This window comes from Erythrolamprus reginae, chromosome 2, assembly GCF_031021105.1.
Source record: "Erythrolamprus reginae isolate rEryReg1 chromosome 2, rEryReg1.hap1, whole genome shotgun sequence".
Taxonomy (NCBI): domain Eukaryota; kingdom Metazoa; phylum Chordata; class Lepidosauria; order Squamata; family Dipsadidae; genus Erythrolamprus; species Erythrolamprus reginae.
Window position 1 is genome coordinate 180,341,867 of NC_091951.1, and position 15,319 is coordinate 180,357,185.

The following is a 15,319-nucleotide window of genomic DNA, read 5'->3' on the forward strand; positions in this document are numbered from 1 at the left end:
AGCACAATTGAATGGCAAGTCAATACTGCCATCTCAAAGGAATTGAGGCAAAACCAAATCTAACACTTTGAATTATCATTCTACTTCGGTGACAAGCAACTGCAAATATTCTGTGCAGGGAAATGGCAAGAGCATCAACCCAGACAAAATTGCATGAGGTTCAAGCAAGCATATACATGTATACTTCTGAGTGGCTGAAGGAGCCAAATGGAAAGCTACATATTCTGAAAGGTGGGGGGAAAAAGACATCACTGTAACTTGTTAATAAAAACATTTATTTTTTCAGTTTATACAGAACCATCCAAAGTTTGCAACGGAAGCTGATGCTTACACAGGCACTTGCCCTGCATCTTCAGCTAAAGTGGAGGGTTTTTTTTTTCCTTGAGGTTATAGGACAAGGGATTTCCCACAAACACAGAAAAACAAACATTGGTAGGAGTGTATGAAGTCCTTTCAAGAGAGGAAAGGAGGCCTGGAGGCTGACTTTGTCTCAAAATGGTGGCAACTGATTTAATGCCACTTTGCAGCATGTTCACAACTGCGATTTTAGAAGCATTACCAGTATTTTAGGCAACCTCCACTCCACTTTTTCAATTTCACCGCTCTGACACGGAGGCTAATGGTAAGGGGGGAAGAAAATAGGTTTCCAATGTAACGTGCCACTTTGTTCCTGGTTATAGCTATCCCTATAGCTCTGATTTGGGAAACACAGCACCAACCCACACAATCAGAATTTTTGAGGAGGAAATGTCCACTCGGGAGACGAGTGTGTGCCCAAAGGGGATCGAGACTATCAGGTATTGTAGTTTGAGGAGCAAAAAAAGCAAACTGTCTGTCTTTGTTAGACAAAGAGGTAAGCGATATTTGTTCAGCACACTAACAGCTGTGTCGGCATCTTTATCTTTTTAAGAACATAAATCCATTGCTTCACACTATTAACAGAATAAAAATAGCACAGAATGGGAAGAAGGCTGGACATCTTGAAGGAGAGGACCACCCCGCCCTCTCATCCATTGATAAAAAAGCAACACTCCCAAGGTGGCTTAAAAAGGAGCACATTGTTCAAATGCAGAACACCCCATCTGCATGGAGATGAGAGATGGTTCAACACAGTGTGTGGTAATGACATGATTGTAGAAAGGGCCAGTGTGTCCTCTACTGGTGGTACAAACTTGGGGCAACGAAAATGAATCTGAAAGGAGCACTTTCTTTAGCTTTGGGCATCAGCTCAGGTTGGGAAGAGCTGCCTGTGGAGGAAGGGACATGGGAGGGGGGCCTTGCCCTTCTGAATCTAACTTTTGGTGACAAGGGTAATGGGTGGAGGGGGGTGGGGGTAATAAGAATCTAGCTTTATCTGCATTTATTTCATAAATAACCTGGAAAAAAGTGATGGCCAGTGCGCCTCTAAGGAAGGATCTTTTCAAGGCCCTTTGAACAAACACAAAAAAAATTGCATTGTCTCTATCATTCCCTCAATAGTTCTAAAACCCCTGCCTCTTCCCTTGCTTTTAACCAGACTTTGCACCCACAAGCACCATCAGCCCATCTGTGCTCATAGATTTTGGTCTCTCCAATGGGAAGCTCAGGGCCCGACTCCAGATGAGTTGCGACAGAACGCCAAGGGCCCGAGACACACCAAACAGCACAGTGTAGTAGTTCATCTCCTTCATGCCATAGTACTGCAGAGAGAGCAGGAAAAGAGTAATGGTTAGAAGGCAGCCCAGCAATATTTCCTCATACAACCCAAGTAAGAGAGAAGAGTGTATTTCATATATTTTCCCTCCTAATTAATTTAAGGCTGGCTGGGATGTTGGTTCTGCTGCATATCTTTCAGAGTCTCCTCATTATTTTCATGCCTGCTCAAAACAACATTAGTTCCCACTATCAAAATGTCTAATTCAAGTAAGCCTACCTCTCAAAAGAATATAATATGAAAGATGCAAACACATCCCTCTACAAAGAGGATTTGAGCAATAATCTCACCGGGCAGACCAGAGCAAGCTCTGAAGGTCAATGCCCTTGTTATCAGCTGGCAAGGAAGTACCAGGAGCCCAGGCCCTACTGCTGAGCGTTCCAAAAAAGGCAAAACTGGTGCTATGGAGTTTGACTGTTTAGCGGAAAAGTTCAGTCCAGAGTAAAAATCCAGTAGCAGATTCCAAATCAAAAAAAGACAGCAAAAAGGGATAAAGGAAAAAGGATCAAGATAAAAATTCCCTAAGAATTCTAACTCAACATCTCTGATCCACTGGGTGAAGCCAAATTCGGAAAGGGAGCCAGATAGCCACAAGTGTCCTCTCTGAGGACCGAGCCAAAACTGGGTCCCAGGTGGGCAGATCCAGCAAAAAAAGAACAGACTCGGTCCTCACTCTGAATAGATGAGTAATGGCTCTACCCACGATGGGAGATGATATAAATACATCCCTCTACAGAGAGGATTTGGGCCATTGGGCAGAAAAGTATTTTGGTCGTTTTTATTTCATTATAGTCTGATTTCATTGGACAAGCAAACACATCAATCTAAACATACGAAAAAGAAATTGATTTGCACATTTTCATGTTGCAAAAACCCCCTTCCATAAATTATTTATGCTTCAGCATTTGGTGCAGTGGTTAAGGCACCAGGCATGAAATCGAGGCTATGGAGCTTCAAACTATTTATCTTCAAATGTTTGGAAATTAGACATTAAGAAGAAAAAGAGTTCTGAAATAGGTAGAGTAAGTTAAATGCTGAGACAGTCTGATAACATACACAAATTTCCCTCAGCTATGGGTAAGTTCACGCTGGCTCAGATTTCTTGATCAAATTTTCTTTGACTAACCAGTTAGTGCCCAAGAGGCTCCTCCAAACTATTAGAGGAGCACAAGAATACCATAGCACCTTCTACAATACAGTCTCTGAATATCATCTTTCGTGACCACAATTTCATTCAGCACCATCATTCATGTGAGTTTGCATCTGAATGCATGAGTACAGGTCTCCCACCCCATCCTGCAAGAAAGAAAGAGATTAGAACTAGCAACTCACCTGTAGCAGGACTCCACTATGTGCATCCACATTGGGCCAAGGATTCTTGGCCTTTCCCTGCTCCAGAAGCACATTAGGGACGATCTTGTATAACTGGGCTACGAGCCTGAAGAGAGGATCTTTGGGAAGATGCTTGAGAGCAAATTCTCTCTGGCAGGTATAGCGGGGATCTGTCTTCCGCAATACAGCATGTCCATAGCCAGGAACCACCTACAATATGAACCTTGCTTAGAGTACAGAACAATGCGTGGAGGGCGTGAACAACAGGTTCTTGTACTTCCTTTCCAATGCCTGATCACCAACAATCACAGCTCTCCAGAAGACCTGAGTACTACTAGCACATCTCTTTCTTTGCTTTAGAAAGAATAAACCTATCTTTCTTTCCTTCCTCAACTTTACAATGGTTCTTATGATTGTAAATATACTGCTCCATTCAACAGTGGGAGGAAGCAGTAAGTGACCATATTTCTAAATGAAACACCAAAATGCTGCCACCCATAATTTTATAAAGAATCCCTGTGGGCACTGGAGGTATTCTTAAAGTTTGAGGGTGCCAGAGTTGGTATTTGCAGAATGCTACTCTGTCTATCCATTCATTATCTGCCTGCCTGCCACGAAACACAGAAGTGAATCACTGAAATATCTACTGGAATGAATAGATATAGACTAATTAAACCATAACAGTTTGCTTGGCGTAAACATAGCCATTATGGAGTTTTCTACAAACCCTATTAAAACAAGCCATGATTTACTGCAAAATCTGAATCCAGCTATGCCTTAAACTAGGGTCACTGATATTTCAGCAATATTCATTTCTTGTCCTAACAGCATATTTTAAAACAACCATAGAACATAGTTTGCTAGGGCATATGTATATCATAATTAAGGCCACCGTATCTATCTTTTTTATTTTATTCTATTTCAGCTCTCATTTCCTAATTGGGAGAAAGATCTCATGGAATAAACTGACCATGGCATCAGTTATTTCTTTGCCATTATCATTTTCCCAAGTCTTTTTATCTCTAGATGCAAAGCACAATAAATGAGGAGTACACTCCCTTAAATTACAAAGGTGAATAATAATAATAATAATAATAATAATAATTATTATTATTATTATTATTATTATTATTATTATTATTATTTATTAGATTTGTATGCCGCCCCTTTCTGTAGACTCGGGGCGGCTCACAACACAATAAAAACAGTTCATAACAAATCTAATAATTTACAATTTAAAATATTAAAAAACCCCATTATTAAGCAGACATACCTACAAACATACCATACATAAATTGTATAGGCCCGGGGGAGATATCTCAGTTCCCCCATGCCTGACGACAAAGGTGGGTTTTAAGGAGTTTGCGAAAGGCGAGGAGGGTAGGGGCAGTTCTAATCTCTGGGGGGAGCTGGTTCCAGAGAGTTGGGGCCGCCACAGAGAAGGCTCTTCCCCTGGGGCCCGCCAACCGACATTGTTTAGTTGACGGGACCCGGAGAAGGCCAACTCTGTGGGACCTAATCGGTCGCTGGGATTCGTGCGGCAGAAGGCGGTCTCGGAGATATTCTGGTCCGATGCCATGAAAGGCTTTAAAGGTCATAACCAACACTTTGAATTGTGACCGGAAATTGATCGGCAACCAATGCAGACTGCGGAGTGTTGGTGTAACATGGGCATACCTAGGGAAGCCCATGACTGCTCTTGCAGCTGCATTCTGCGATATGCAATATTTTATGTTTCTAATGTATCACCCATTAATGTTTTTCAGTTATGCCCTCCTAATTTGCCAGCTCAACCACTACCTTTTATGGTATTCCTGTTGAATTTGTCTGAACAACCCAAGAACTATCTTATAGAGTAGATTATTTGTCTGTATTTATCACCTGCCCAGGAATATTGTGAATTAGAATCTACCACATCTGGACAACTCAGGGCACAAGTTTAGAAGTGATGAGCTCTGCCCAAATTGTAAACTCTGACTGTTAGCAACTCTCCAATAATAATAATGTCTCACGCAAAGAAGGTTTTCCCATTCACAGCTATAGAATTCTTCCACTAAATGATATTTCTCCTCCAACATCAAGTCAACTTTGCTGGCAATTATTCTCTCAGACACTGGATTAAAGATAAATTTTCTTTGCGCTTGCCTATTATATAGAAATGCACTTACTGTCAGTACTTACCCTGCCAGAATTCAAAGTGTTCCAAATGAAGTCCCTCAGTTTTTCATCAGATACCTCCTCACCCAGTTCCTTCTGTAAGTTTGTCAACCACACCAGCACTTCCTGTATCAAAATAATGAGATTTGATGATTTGACGTAAGGGGGAAAAAAAGGAGTAGCTCCTCAAAAGCTTTGCCCACTGTGCAAGGTTGGTGTTTGGACCACATGGCACCTTACCTGATTTGCGAGACCATGAAGAGGCCCAGCCAGACCATTCATAGCTGCAGCAAAAGCTAGGTAAGGGTCAGAGAGAGCACTGCCCACAAGATGACTAGTGTGAGCACTGACATTGCCACCCTCATGATCACTGCAAAAGGAGAAAGCGGGGGGGGGGGGGGGGGGGAAGAGAAAGAGAGAGAAAGAGAGATCAGCATTGGGCAAGCTAGCTTAAAGCTGTCTCTAAAGAGCTGAAAATAATTTTGTATGCATTTGGCTAAGTATCCTAAATTAAATATTCACCAATATCTTCCCCCTAAAGAAGACTATTGTTGAGGTGGAAAACTGAGGCCTGCTTTTAGTCATTGGGTCTATTCTTTGGCCAAAATTGCTTTTTTTAATTAATTCAATTTTGACAGCACTCAACCCCAGACTGACTCTGTAAGCCTGAGATGCATTTCAAAAAAATAAGCGAGGCCAACATTAAAAAGAAACAAACCTCAATTTAATTAAATTTAAATGACAAATGTTACATGGACATGCTGTAAAATAGAAAAAATAGAGAAAAAACATTCCCCTCAAGGTTTTTTCCCCTTAAATTGATTTTTGGGGGAGGAATAGTTAAAAGTGCAATAAAGTATTTTCCTTCAGAATAGTGAATGCACAAAGGCAAGTTATTTATATACTACTATTCTTTATTCCATTCTTTTTTTTTTCTATTACAGCTAGTCCTAGTGGTCCTTGTCGGGCTATACACTGTAGCTTCTGCCAGCCCCGTTTGCAACCCCTGCTGGCCCACCCATACTCCAAACACTCATCTCCAACATTAACCTACCAGTTCACAGCTCTCACACACTCTAGTCACATGAGGTCCTCTCTTAATGGCCACCAAGCCTCTGGGTTAAAATGCCAATGAAGATGGATGAAACTGCCATTGCTAAGGAAGGCCACACTTGACCACTACATTTGGTTAGTGACAGAAATTCCAGGCCTAATTGCTGTCTTATCCCTGAGGACTATCTATTTCATAATAGGAAGTCTTTTATTGAGACTATCAGAACCTGACAGAGATCTAGCACAGCAGGAGAATTTTTAAGGCAGCAGCCAAATACTATCCTGTGTCTGGAGGTGGGCAGCCCTAAAAAAATTCAGTGTTTGATTTGCTTGAGGGCTTATCCAGTGCTAAATTCTGATCTGGATGTCAGTGGAACTGCTTTTGATGAGGCGTTAAAGAACAGAAGAAGCCCAGAGAAGCGCCAAAAGAAAATGTTTAAAACACTTAAGTGAATTCAAACTATCAGATTAAATTACAATTTTGCAGCTACTAAATATACCTCTACTAAAATGTTCTTTGCCACTAGGTGGAGTTATTCACGAACAAGTTTAGCAAGTTTAGCAACTTACGCTACAGTTGAAATCAGGCAGTTAAAATATTTTGCCTAACGATGTCCTAAAAGACAATGAAACACAGACTAGTTTCAAACATCATGCAATATCACAGTGATAGCGAACCTATGGCACGGGCGCCACAAGTGGCACGCGGAGCCATATCTGCTGGCACATGAGCGGTTGCCCTAGCTCAGCTCCAAAGTGCATGTGTGTACGCCGGTCAGCTGAGTTTTGGCTTGCACAGAGGCTCTGGGACGGCATTTTTGCCTTCCAGAGAGCTTCTGGTGGGATGGAGGAGGGCATTGTTATCCTCCCCCAGCTCCATGGAAACCTTTGGAGCTTAGGGAGGGCAAAACACGAGCCTACTAGGCCCACCAGAAGTTGGGAAACAGGACATTCCCTGTCCTCCAGAGGGTCTCCATGGGGTGGGGGAAGCTGTTCTCACCCTCCCCGTGCATTGAATTAGGGTGTGGGCACTCACACATGCACGATAGTGTGCTTGCCTGCTCTTTTGGCACCCAAGGAAAAAAAGGTCCGCCATCACTGCAGTATCATATTGTGGATTATTTGATTTTGGCTTACTCAGTCAATGTGGTTTATAAACCAACATTTATGACTAAGTGCAATGAGTGAACCCAACTATTGCTTACTTGAAATCCATACTTAAGTAACTATAACAAAAATGTATAAACCCAGCCATAGCTAGTCCTTACTTACTGACCACAATTGGGACTGGCAACTCCATCACTAAGTGATGCGGCTGACTTATGACAGTTCCACTGTAGTTGTTAATAGTATCACAGTTGGTCATTAAGATCTGCAACAATTTGTGCTTTTCTGCTGACTTGCCCACTGACTTTACTTAGACTAATCCAACTTTTTAAAATGTGCCAGAGTGCCCACAGGGAGAAAAATGACAATTAAGGTTATCTTGTCTTGTCAAGGTCACAAATAGCAATCATGATTGTGAGATGCTGTGACTGTACACTGTTTGCACAGCATCTCACAATGATTGGTTATGACCTTTAAAGCCCTTCATGGCACTGGACCAGAATATCTCCGAGACCGCCTCCTGCCGCACGAATCCCAGCGACCGATTAGGTCCCACAGAGTAGGCCTTCTCCGGGTCCCGTCAACTAAACAATGTCGGTTGGCGGGCCCCAGGGGAAAAGCCTTCTCTGTGGCGGCCCCGGCTCTCTGGAACCAACTCCCCCCAGAGATTAGAACTGCCCCTACTCTTCCTGCCTTCCGTAAACTCCTTAAAACCCACCTTTGCCGTCAGGCATGGGGGAATTGAAACACCTCCCCCGGGCATGTTCAATTTTATACATGGTATGCTTGTGTGTGTGTCTGTTAGTATATGGGGTTCTTTTAAATCTTTAAATATTTTAAAGTTATTTGAATTATTTATGATTTGTTCTATCTTGTTGTGAGCCGCCCCGAGTCTTCGGAGAGGGGCGGCATACAAATCTAAATAATAAATAAATAAATAAATAAATAAATAAATAAATAAATAAATAAATAAATAAATAAATCTCAATTGTGACCAAGAACCACAAAACTGAGGGACCGGCTGTAAACCTACTTTTGAAGTGCCATCATAACTTTGGTTGTTCAACAAGGCAGTTAAGTGAAGATTATCTCTATTATCATCCACCACTTAAATCTGCTCGGATGCTTTCAAATTTAGCCTGAAAGTAGCCACTGGAAGAATTTGGATTGTTCCTGTTAATAGTTCATGCAATACCCAGAACTTCAACTGTAGCCTCTCTGTGCAATATTGGTTGGTGATTCCACCCATTTTCCTGCAGCTTTTCTTTTTTCCTTTTGACAATTATCAAGCATCTACCAATCAACCTCTATCTTTCTCCACTGCCCAATTCAGCCTGTAGCTGTAGAAGTAGATGTACCCAGAGAATGTAGGACTTTCATATAGGCATGGTTTACCTGTGAATGGTGAGGTAGAGCCGCATAAGTTCAATAAACTGGGGGTCAGTGTAGCCCAACATGTTGGTGAAGTTATATGACCAGTCTAAGGCGGGATCAATGGCGCCGATGCTGCTACCTTCACGGTAGAGATTGCGATAGATCTTTGCAGCAATACAAGGCAACTTGGCAATCAAGTCCATGGAGTCTTCATAGATAAACTACAAGGCAAAATAAGAAGAGAAGAAGATTGGGAGGACTTGTCTACAAGGCTATTTTTCCAGCAGTTGACCTGTTAAGCAGAACCTCCCCACCACTGTAGAAGTTTCAATTAAGGCAGGCGCATATAGTTTTAAAGATGTTCTTTATTTAAGAATACATGCCTCTTGTAAGGCTTTAAAGATCGGTTTCCCCGCCCCCCTGTAGCTTTGGAAAAAGATTAGATGACCTGGTTTTGCCCCCCAAAGCTTTAGAAAAAGACCTAGTTTCCCCCTTGCCCCAGAGGCTTTGGAAAAAGATTAGATGATGGCATATTAACACAATTTGGTTCAGGGTTTTAATGGTTTTTTATGTTTTATGTTTTAACTAGCTATGTTGATGTTTTTATATGTTTTTTAAAAAAATCTTTGACTGGGAGCTGCCCAGAGTTGGCTATAAGATGGACAGCTATCTAAATGTTTTAAACAAACAAACAGATAAATAAATAATCATGTCTTCCCTGATGGAATTGTAAGATCGTTATAAGATTATCGTTAAGGGGCTGGAAGGCTCTTGTTTCTTACTTGCTTAAGCACCTGAGTTTGCTAATGAATACTACTGCCAAGAGACTTCATAAAGGCCAAAGAAGAAACACCTATAGTAAAGGGTAGCTGTGAGTACCATTGCTACCCATGATCCCCCAGATTTGTTTTACATTCCCCGTTCATTCCTACCCAGCATTAGTCAGAAGTCTGGTGGGATAAATGTGCCAATCCTCCTGGCCTTCAGCTGGTTGGCACAATCCATCTGCTCACTGTAAATTGAAATCTGCTCATATGCTCACTGCAAAACCATTTGCGGTATTATCTGAACACCTCTGCTTCTCTTCCGCTCCATCCAAAGCAGGGCTTAGCATCCCAATTGTATGTTTCGTAACTGTGGTATCAAACAAGTGCCAGGTTACTTCTTACAGCAGCTGCCCTGATGAGAGTTCACAGTGCTGGCACAGATAAATCTGTCTAAACCTGTTCAAATTCTGATCATATTGGAAGGGCACATGGGAAGAACAATAGGGCAACCACGAAGCCAAAGCTTAATTAGAACAGGAAGCCAAATGGATGTTGCCATTCCTGTACACCTGGCATCTATAACATTGGAAAAGAAAGGCTAACTAAGGGACTTGGCATGAGGGGAAAATAGTTTAAGGCAAGGGAAAACAGAAAACAGCAGACGCATAAAGGAGTGTGAACAGCTTGGAGAAGCTGTATCAGACATGGGGACTGACAAGGAAGCAGCGGTACCTTCAAGGCAACTCATAGGTTGGATGGAAATTGGAGGATAAATGGGCAGGAGGGCATCATTTAAGAAATCAAGGAAAACAGAATCTAGGATCAGATTCCAGTTACCTTTGCTCTTCCATGATTGTTCTGGCAAAGATTTAGATAAAGTGCAGTTTTGAAACAGTAACTTATCAACACTTCTATCATAATGCACTCCGCAATGAATATGCAGTTTAAATATTTTGCAAGGACTCAATACCGACAGGAGTTGAAGACATGGAAAAAAAGGATGCCAACAGAAGCATTTATGCTAACAAATTGCCAAAGCTCTTTTTTAAAGGCTTTGCTTAAAAAAAGCTCTGTCAAAAATATGGAGAATTTGTGAACAAATAAACTGAATATGGTATAATCAGGTGCTACTGCCAAATGAATATGTATATTATCATTTATCTTAAAGTGTTTGCTAATATGAAAACAGGACAGGGAAGAAACAGAACTGGTTGTTTAGAATAGAAATATAGAAGACTGACGGCAGAAAAAGACCTCATGGTCCATCTAGTCTGCCCTTATACTATTTCCTGTATTAGTATAAAGGCAGACTAGATGGACCATGAGGTGTTTTGAATGAAAAGTATTGTGTTTTCCTAGTAACACAATGATCACTTAGTTTGTGCAATGCTTTGGATTCAAAGCAAAAATATGCAGCGCTAATGTACACATGGGTCCCTGTTACCATCTCTTAGGACAAATCTGTCTTTCTGAGGATCATGTTTTAACTGCAGAATGCACATGGGCAATTCCAGGGAGACAACTGCAGAAAGTTGCTGTAGGATTAACCACATGTATTTCAAGTGTCTTTTTGCACAGCTCAACAATCAATTTCCATCCCAGCTGCAGGAACAGGAAGTCATTTCAGGGCATGTTTCATCATAAAAGTTGGGGAACTACCAATCAATGGAAGAAATCCAGCACACTTAAGTGGCCCACTCGTCCAGTGAGCATTTTAGTAACAGCCCTACCCAAACCTGCTCACATCTCCGATTACTTGGTATCTTTCTTCACATCATTATTTTCTCCACAATTGCAGAATATGTGAAGTAGTCAAGTAATTTGGAGCCACAATGAGAAATAGCTGAAATATGAGCCCACATGTCTTCGTTAATCTATCTCTGGTGAGGAAGACTTGAGGCAGCTCAGCTTCCAGTTGGCATTCCTGCAAATATGGTGTTGTTATCAGTTGTCCCTCATAGGATGAGGTTAGGAGTACAGGTAGTCCTCAACCTACGACCACAATTGAGCCCAACATTTTTGTTGCTAAATGAGAAATCTGTTAAGTGATTTTTGCTCTATTTTATGACCTTTCTTGCCATGGTGGTTAAGTGAATCACTGCAGGTGTTACGGTTGTTAAATGAATCTTGACATTGCTTCTCAGAAGGTCGCAAAAGGAGACCTTCCTTCCCAGGGGCACTTCAACCGTCATAAATGTGAGTCGGCTGCAAAGTGGCTGAATTTTGATCACATGACCATGGGGATGCTACAACGGTTGTAAGTTTGAAAAACAGTCATCAATCATTTTTTTCAGTGCTGTCGTAAGTTCAAACAGTCACTGAATGAACCATTGTACTGATTTCACATTGTGTAGCAACTGCTTTTGCTTTTGCAGAGTGAATGCCCTGGGAAGGAAGTTCTTCACTGACCAAGCAGCTGCTGAATCAAGCTGCTCTGTCCTGTGTGCAGCTGTTTTCTAAGAGCAAGAGGCGCAGGACTGTTTGGCTCTCTCTTTCTCTATGGAAAAGTGAAGAATGACAAGGCAGAGAAGGGAAGCTGATTGCATTCTGAAAATCTACAGGATCCAATTCTTCACCTCATTTCAAGTCAAGATATCATCAATGGCAAGGATATCTTTGCAAAGAAGTTATTCTCTTCTAACAGACTCTTCAGTTCCAAACTGTATGCTGGAAAGATTACAGTTAGTGGGCAGCCAAAGCAAATTTAGCACCGTCTCCCCACCCCCTGTCATTTGCAAATCAGACAGCAACACCTCATGGCAGCAATCTATACAGCTAGACCAAAGTCTCCTTGCTTCAGTTCAGAGGGCATGTGCGCACACACAGTGTAAGTCAGGCCAGAGCACATGTCATTACGCTCAGGGTCTCACATTACCAGGACAGTCACAGTCAGAGTCCAGAGACTGAGAATCAAGGTCATATGCTAAGCTAGCCCCTTGTCATTTACCATGTGCTAGCTGGACAGTCCTAGGGAAATTATGTCTACTTGGTCACAAAGAATCTGAAATGATTGAGCAGTAACAGGAGGGTCATCAGGAGAGAAAAGTTAATGACTGAGCTAACTGAATGGTTAGAATATAATAGTATTAATTCAGAATTTAACAAAGTTAACTGAATATCTCCGGGACCGCCTTCTGCCACACGAATCCCAGCGACCGGTTAGGTCCCACAGAGTTGGCCTTCTCCGGGTCCTGTTGACTAAACAATCTTATTTGGCGGGACCCAGGAGAAGAGCCTTCTCTGTGGTGGCCCCGACCCTCTGGAACCAGCTCCCCCCAGAGATCAGAACTGCCCCCACCTACCTTGCCTTTCATAAAGTTCTTAAGACCCATCTCTGCCGTCAGGCATGGGGGAACTGAGACATCTCCCCTGGGCCTATACAGTTTATACATGGTATGTTTGTGTGTATGCTTGCTTTTAATAATGGGGTTTTTAGTGTTTTTTAAATTATTAGGTTTGTTCTTACATTGTCTTTGTTATTGTTGTGAGCCGCCCCGAGTCTACGGAGAGGGGTGGCATACAAATCTAATTAATAATAATAATAATAATAATAATAATAATAATAATAATAATAATAATTGGCTAGATTTCTTTCCTTTGCAATTGCTGGTTCAAAGGTAAGCTTACAACCCTATCAAAATCTTGACAAGTACTTAACTTAGCAAATCAGTCCTAGAATCAAATATGTATTTAACAGCATTTACATATATCGTACACAAAGTTCTCTAACTGTTTCCCTCGCACATATGTGCTGGTCGTTCCCAACTCTAGGAGGCGGTGCTAATCTCCGCTTCAAAGCCGAAAAGCCAGCACTGTCCGAAGATGTCTCCATGTTCATGTGGCTGGCATGACTAAATGTCAAAGGACACAGAATGCTGTTACCTTCCCACCAAACGTGGCCCCTATTTTTCTTGCATTTTTAAAGTGATTTCACACTGCTAGGTTGGCAGAAGCTGGGACAAGTAACAGGAGCTCATCTTGTTACGCCGCACTAGGGATTTGAACTGTTGAACTGCCGACCTTTCAATCAACAAGCTGAGCATCTTAGCCACTGAGCCACCACATCCCTGAGCCGTCTCAAATGGCAGGTGCAATAAAAAGACTCTGCAGAATGAATCTTCAGATTTTTCTGTGACTTTAGTTGTGCTTTTAGTTATGCAGGGCACAATAAAGCTTTGCCCAACAAAAAGGATTGACTCGTTTCTAAATTTTAAAGGTGTAGTCTTATATTTTCAGCCTTAAAAGCTCGGAGAAAAACAAGTGCAAGACATTGAGTACACTGTGAACTATAATTGTTCTATACACTGTCAAGACCATTCATGTATGCATTTTCTATTTATGCATACATGAATACAATTTCCAACATATAATCCAGACCAGAATACCTCCGGGACCGCCTTCTGCCGCACGAATCCCAGCGACCGATTAGGTCCCACAGAGTTTTGCCTTCTCCAGGTCCCCTCAACAAAACAATGTTCTCTGGCGGGATCCAGGGGAAAAGCCTTCTCTGTGGCGGCCCCGGCCCTTTGGAATCAACTCCCCCCGGAGATTAGGACTGCCCCCACCATCCTTGCCTTTCGGAAACTCCTTAAAACTCCTGAAAACCCATCTATGTCGCCAGGCATGGGGAAATTGGCAAACCCCTAGCTGTTTCGATTTATGTATGGTTTGTCTGGATGGTATGATTATTTTTATAAGGGTTTTTTAAAACTGTTTTAATATTGGATTTGTATATGTATTGCTTGTTGTGAGCCGCTCTGAGTCCTCGGAGAGGGGCGGCATACAAATCTAATAAATTATTATTATTATTATTATTATTATTATTATTATTATTATTATTATTATTTTCATTCTAGTTAGCTCAATCAGATGGTGAAGAAAATCCTGACACAGTATTATTATTATTATTTATTAGATTTGTATGCCGCCCCTCTCCGTAGACTCAGGGCGGCATACAAATATACAAGTATAGGTACACACATTCATAACAGCGCCAAGCTTGAGCTCTCTTCTATAACCTCTCCTACCAATGCTTGTGGAAAGTGTTTTAATTGTCACTTACCTCCCAGTACTTGGTCCGGCTAATTCCCTCAGAGTAAGCGCGGGCAAAAGTGCTCTCGCTGTTGAGAGCTGTGACAGCAGCACTGAGTTGTGACATGGGATGAAGATTGGTGGGGAAGTTGTCAAGCATAGTCACTACATGCGAAGGCAGGGCTGCTCTCTTAGCCCACTCTCGTGACACCCAAGTCACCTGAGTAAAGAAAACCACAACGTTACACATTTATAGCTAGGGGAGAAAGTGCTATCCAGCCTTTAGCTGTTCTTGTCACTTCAACAGAGCTCTTATTGTTTGCCTCAGAAGTTTTTGAGGCACAAAAAAGGTTGCAAAATCATTTTGCGGGTGACTTTAAATGGGATGAAGATGATAGTCTCTAAAAGCCTTTGCCATGTCTTATTACCTGTTCTTGGGTAGGAATCTCTCCTGTCACCAGTAGCCAAAAGAGCCCTTCAGGAAGGGGCTCTGCACCTCCGGGGGCTTTGGGTAGCAGCTTCTGGCACTCAGGGATGCTGTAGCCACGGAAACGAATGCCCTAAAAACCAATCCCAGAAGCAGGATAAGATACCACATTTCAAATGAGGTGCTAAGAACTAATTACAAAAGCAATGTCACCAATTCTACGCTCCTTACCTCATCAGGATCCAAGACAGAAGTCTCGTATATTAGTCCTTTCATACCTCTCATGCCACCGTAGACCTGGAGAACAAGGAGAGTTACTTAAAACAAAGAAAAAGTTTCTCCAAATTCCATTTTTTCCATTCAGTCTGAGGTGATTTA

At 41.9% G+C, this 15,319-nt stretch overlaps 1 protein-coding gene across 1 annotated transcript in view; it reads right to left on the reverse strand.

Moving 5' to 3' along the window:
- Positions 1-256: 256 nt before the first annotated feature.
- CS (citrate synthase) overlaps positions 257-15,319 on the reverse strand; it is a 40,071-nt gene continuing 25,008 nt past the window's right edge. The window contains exons 4-11 of the mRNA XM_070740567.1: positions 15,173-15,238; positions 14,943-15,074; positions 14,546-14,734; positions 8,738-8,937; positions 5,423-5,552; positions 5,207-5,308; positions 3,026-3,235; positions 257-1,679 (exon numbers count right to left, since the gene is read on the reverse strand). Coding sequence (XP_070596668.1) covers positions 1,509-1,679; positions 3,026-3,235; positions 5,207-5,308; positions 5,423-5,552; positions 8,738-8,937; positions 14,546-14,734; positions 14,943-15,074; positions 15,173-15,238 — 1,200 coding nt within the window. The 3' untranslated portion in view covers positions 257-1,508. The remainder of the gene's footprint in view (positions 1,680-3,025; positions 3,236-5,206; positions 5,309-5,422; positions 5,553-8,737; positions 8,938-14,545; positions 14,735-14,942; positions 15,075-15,172; positions 15,239-15,319) is intronic.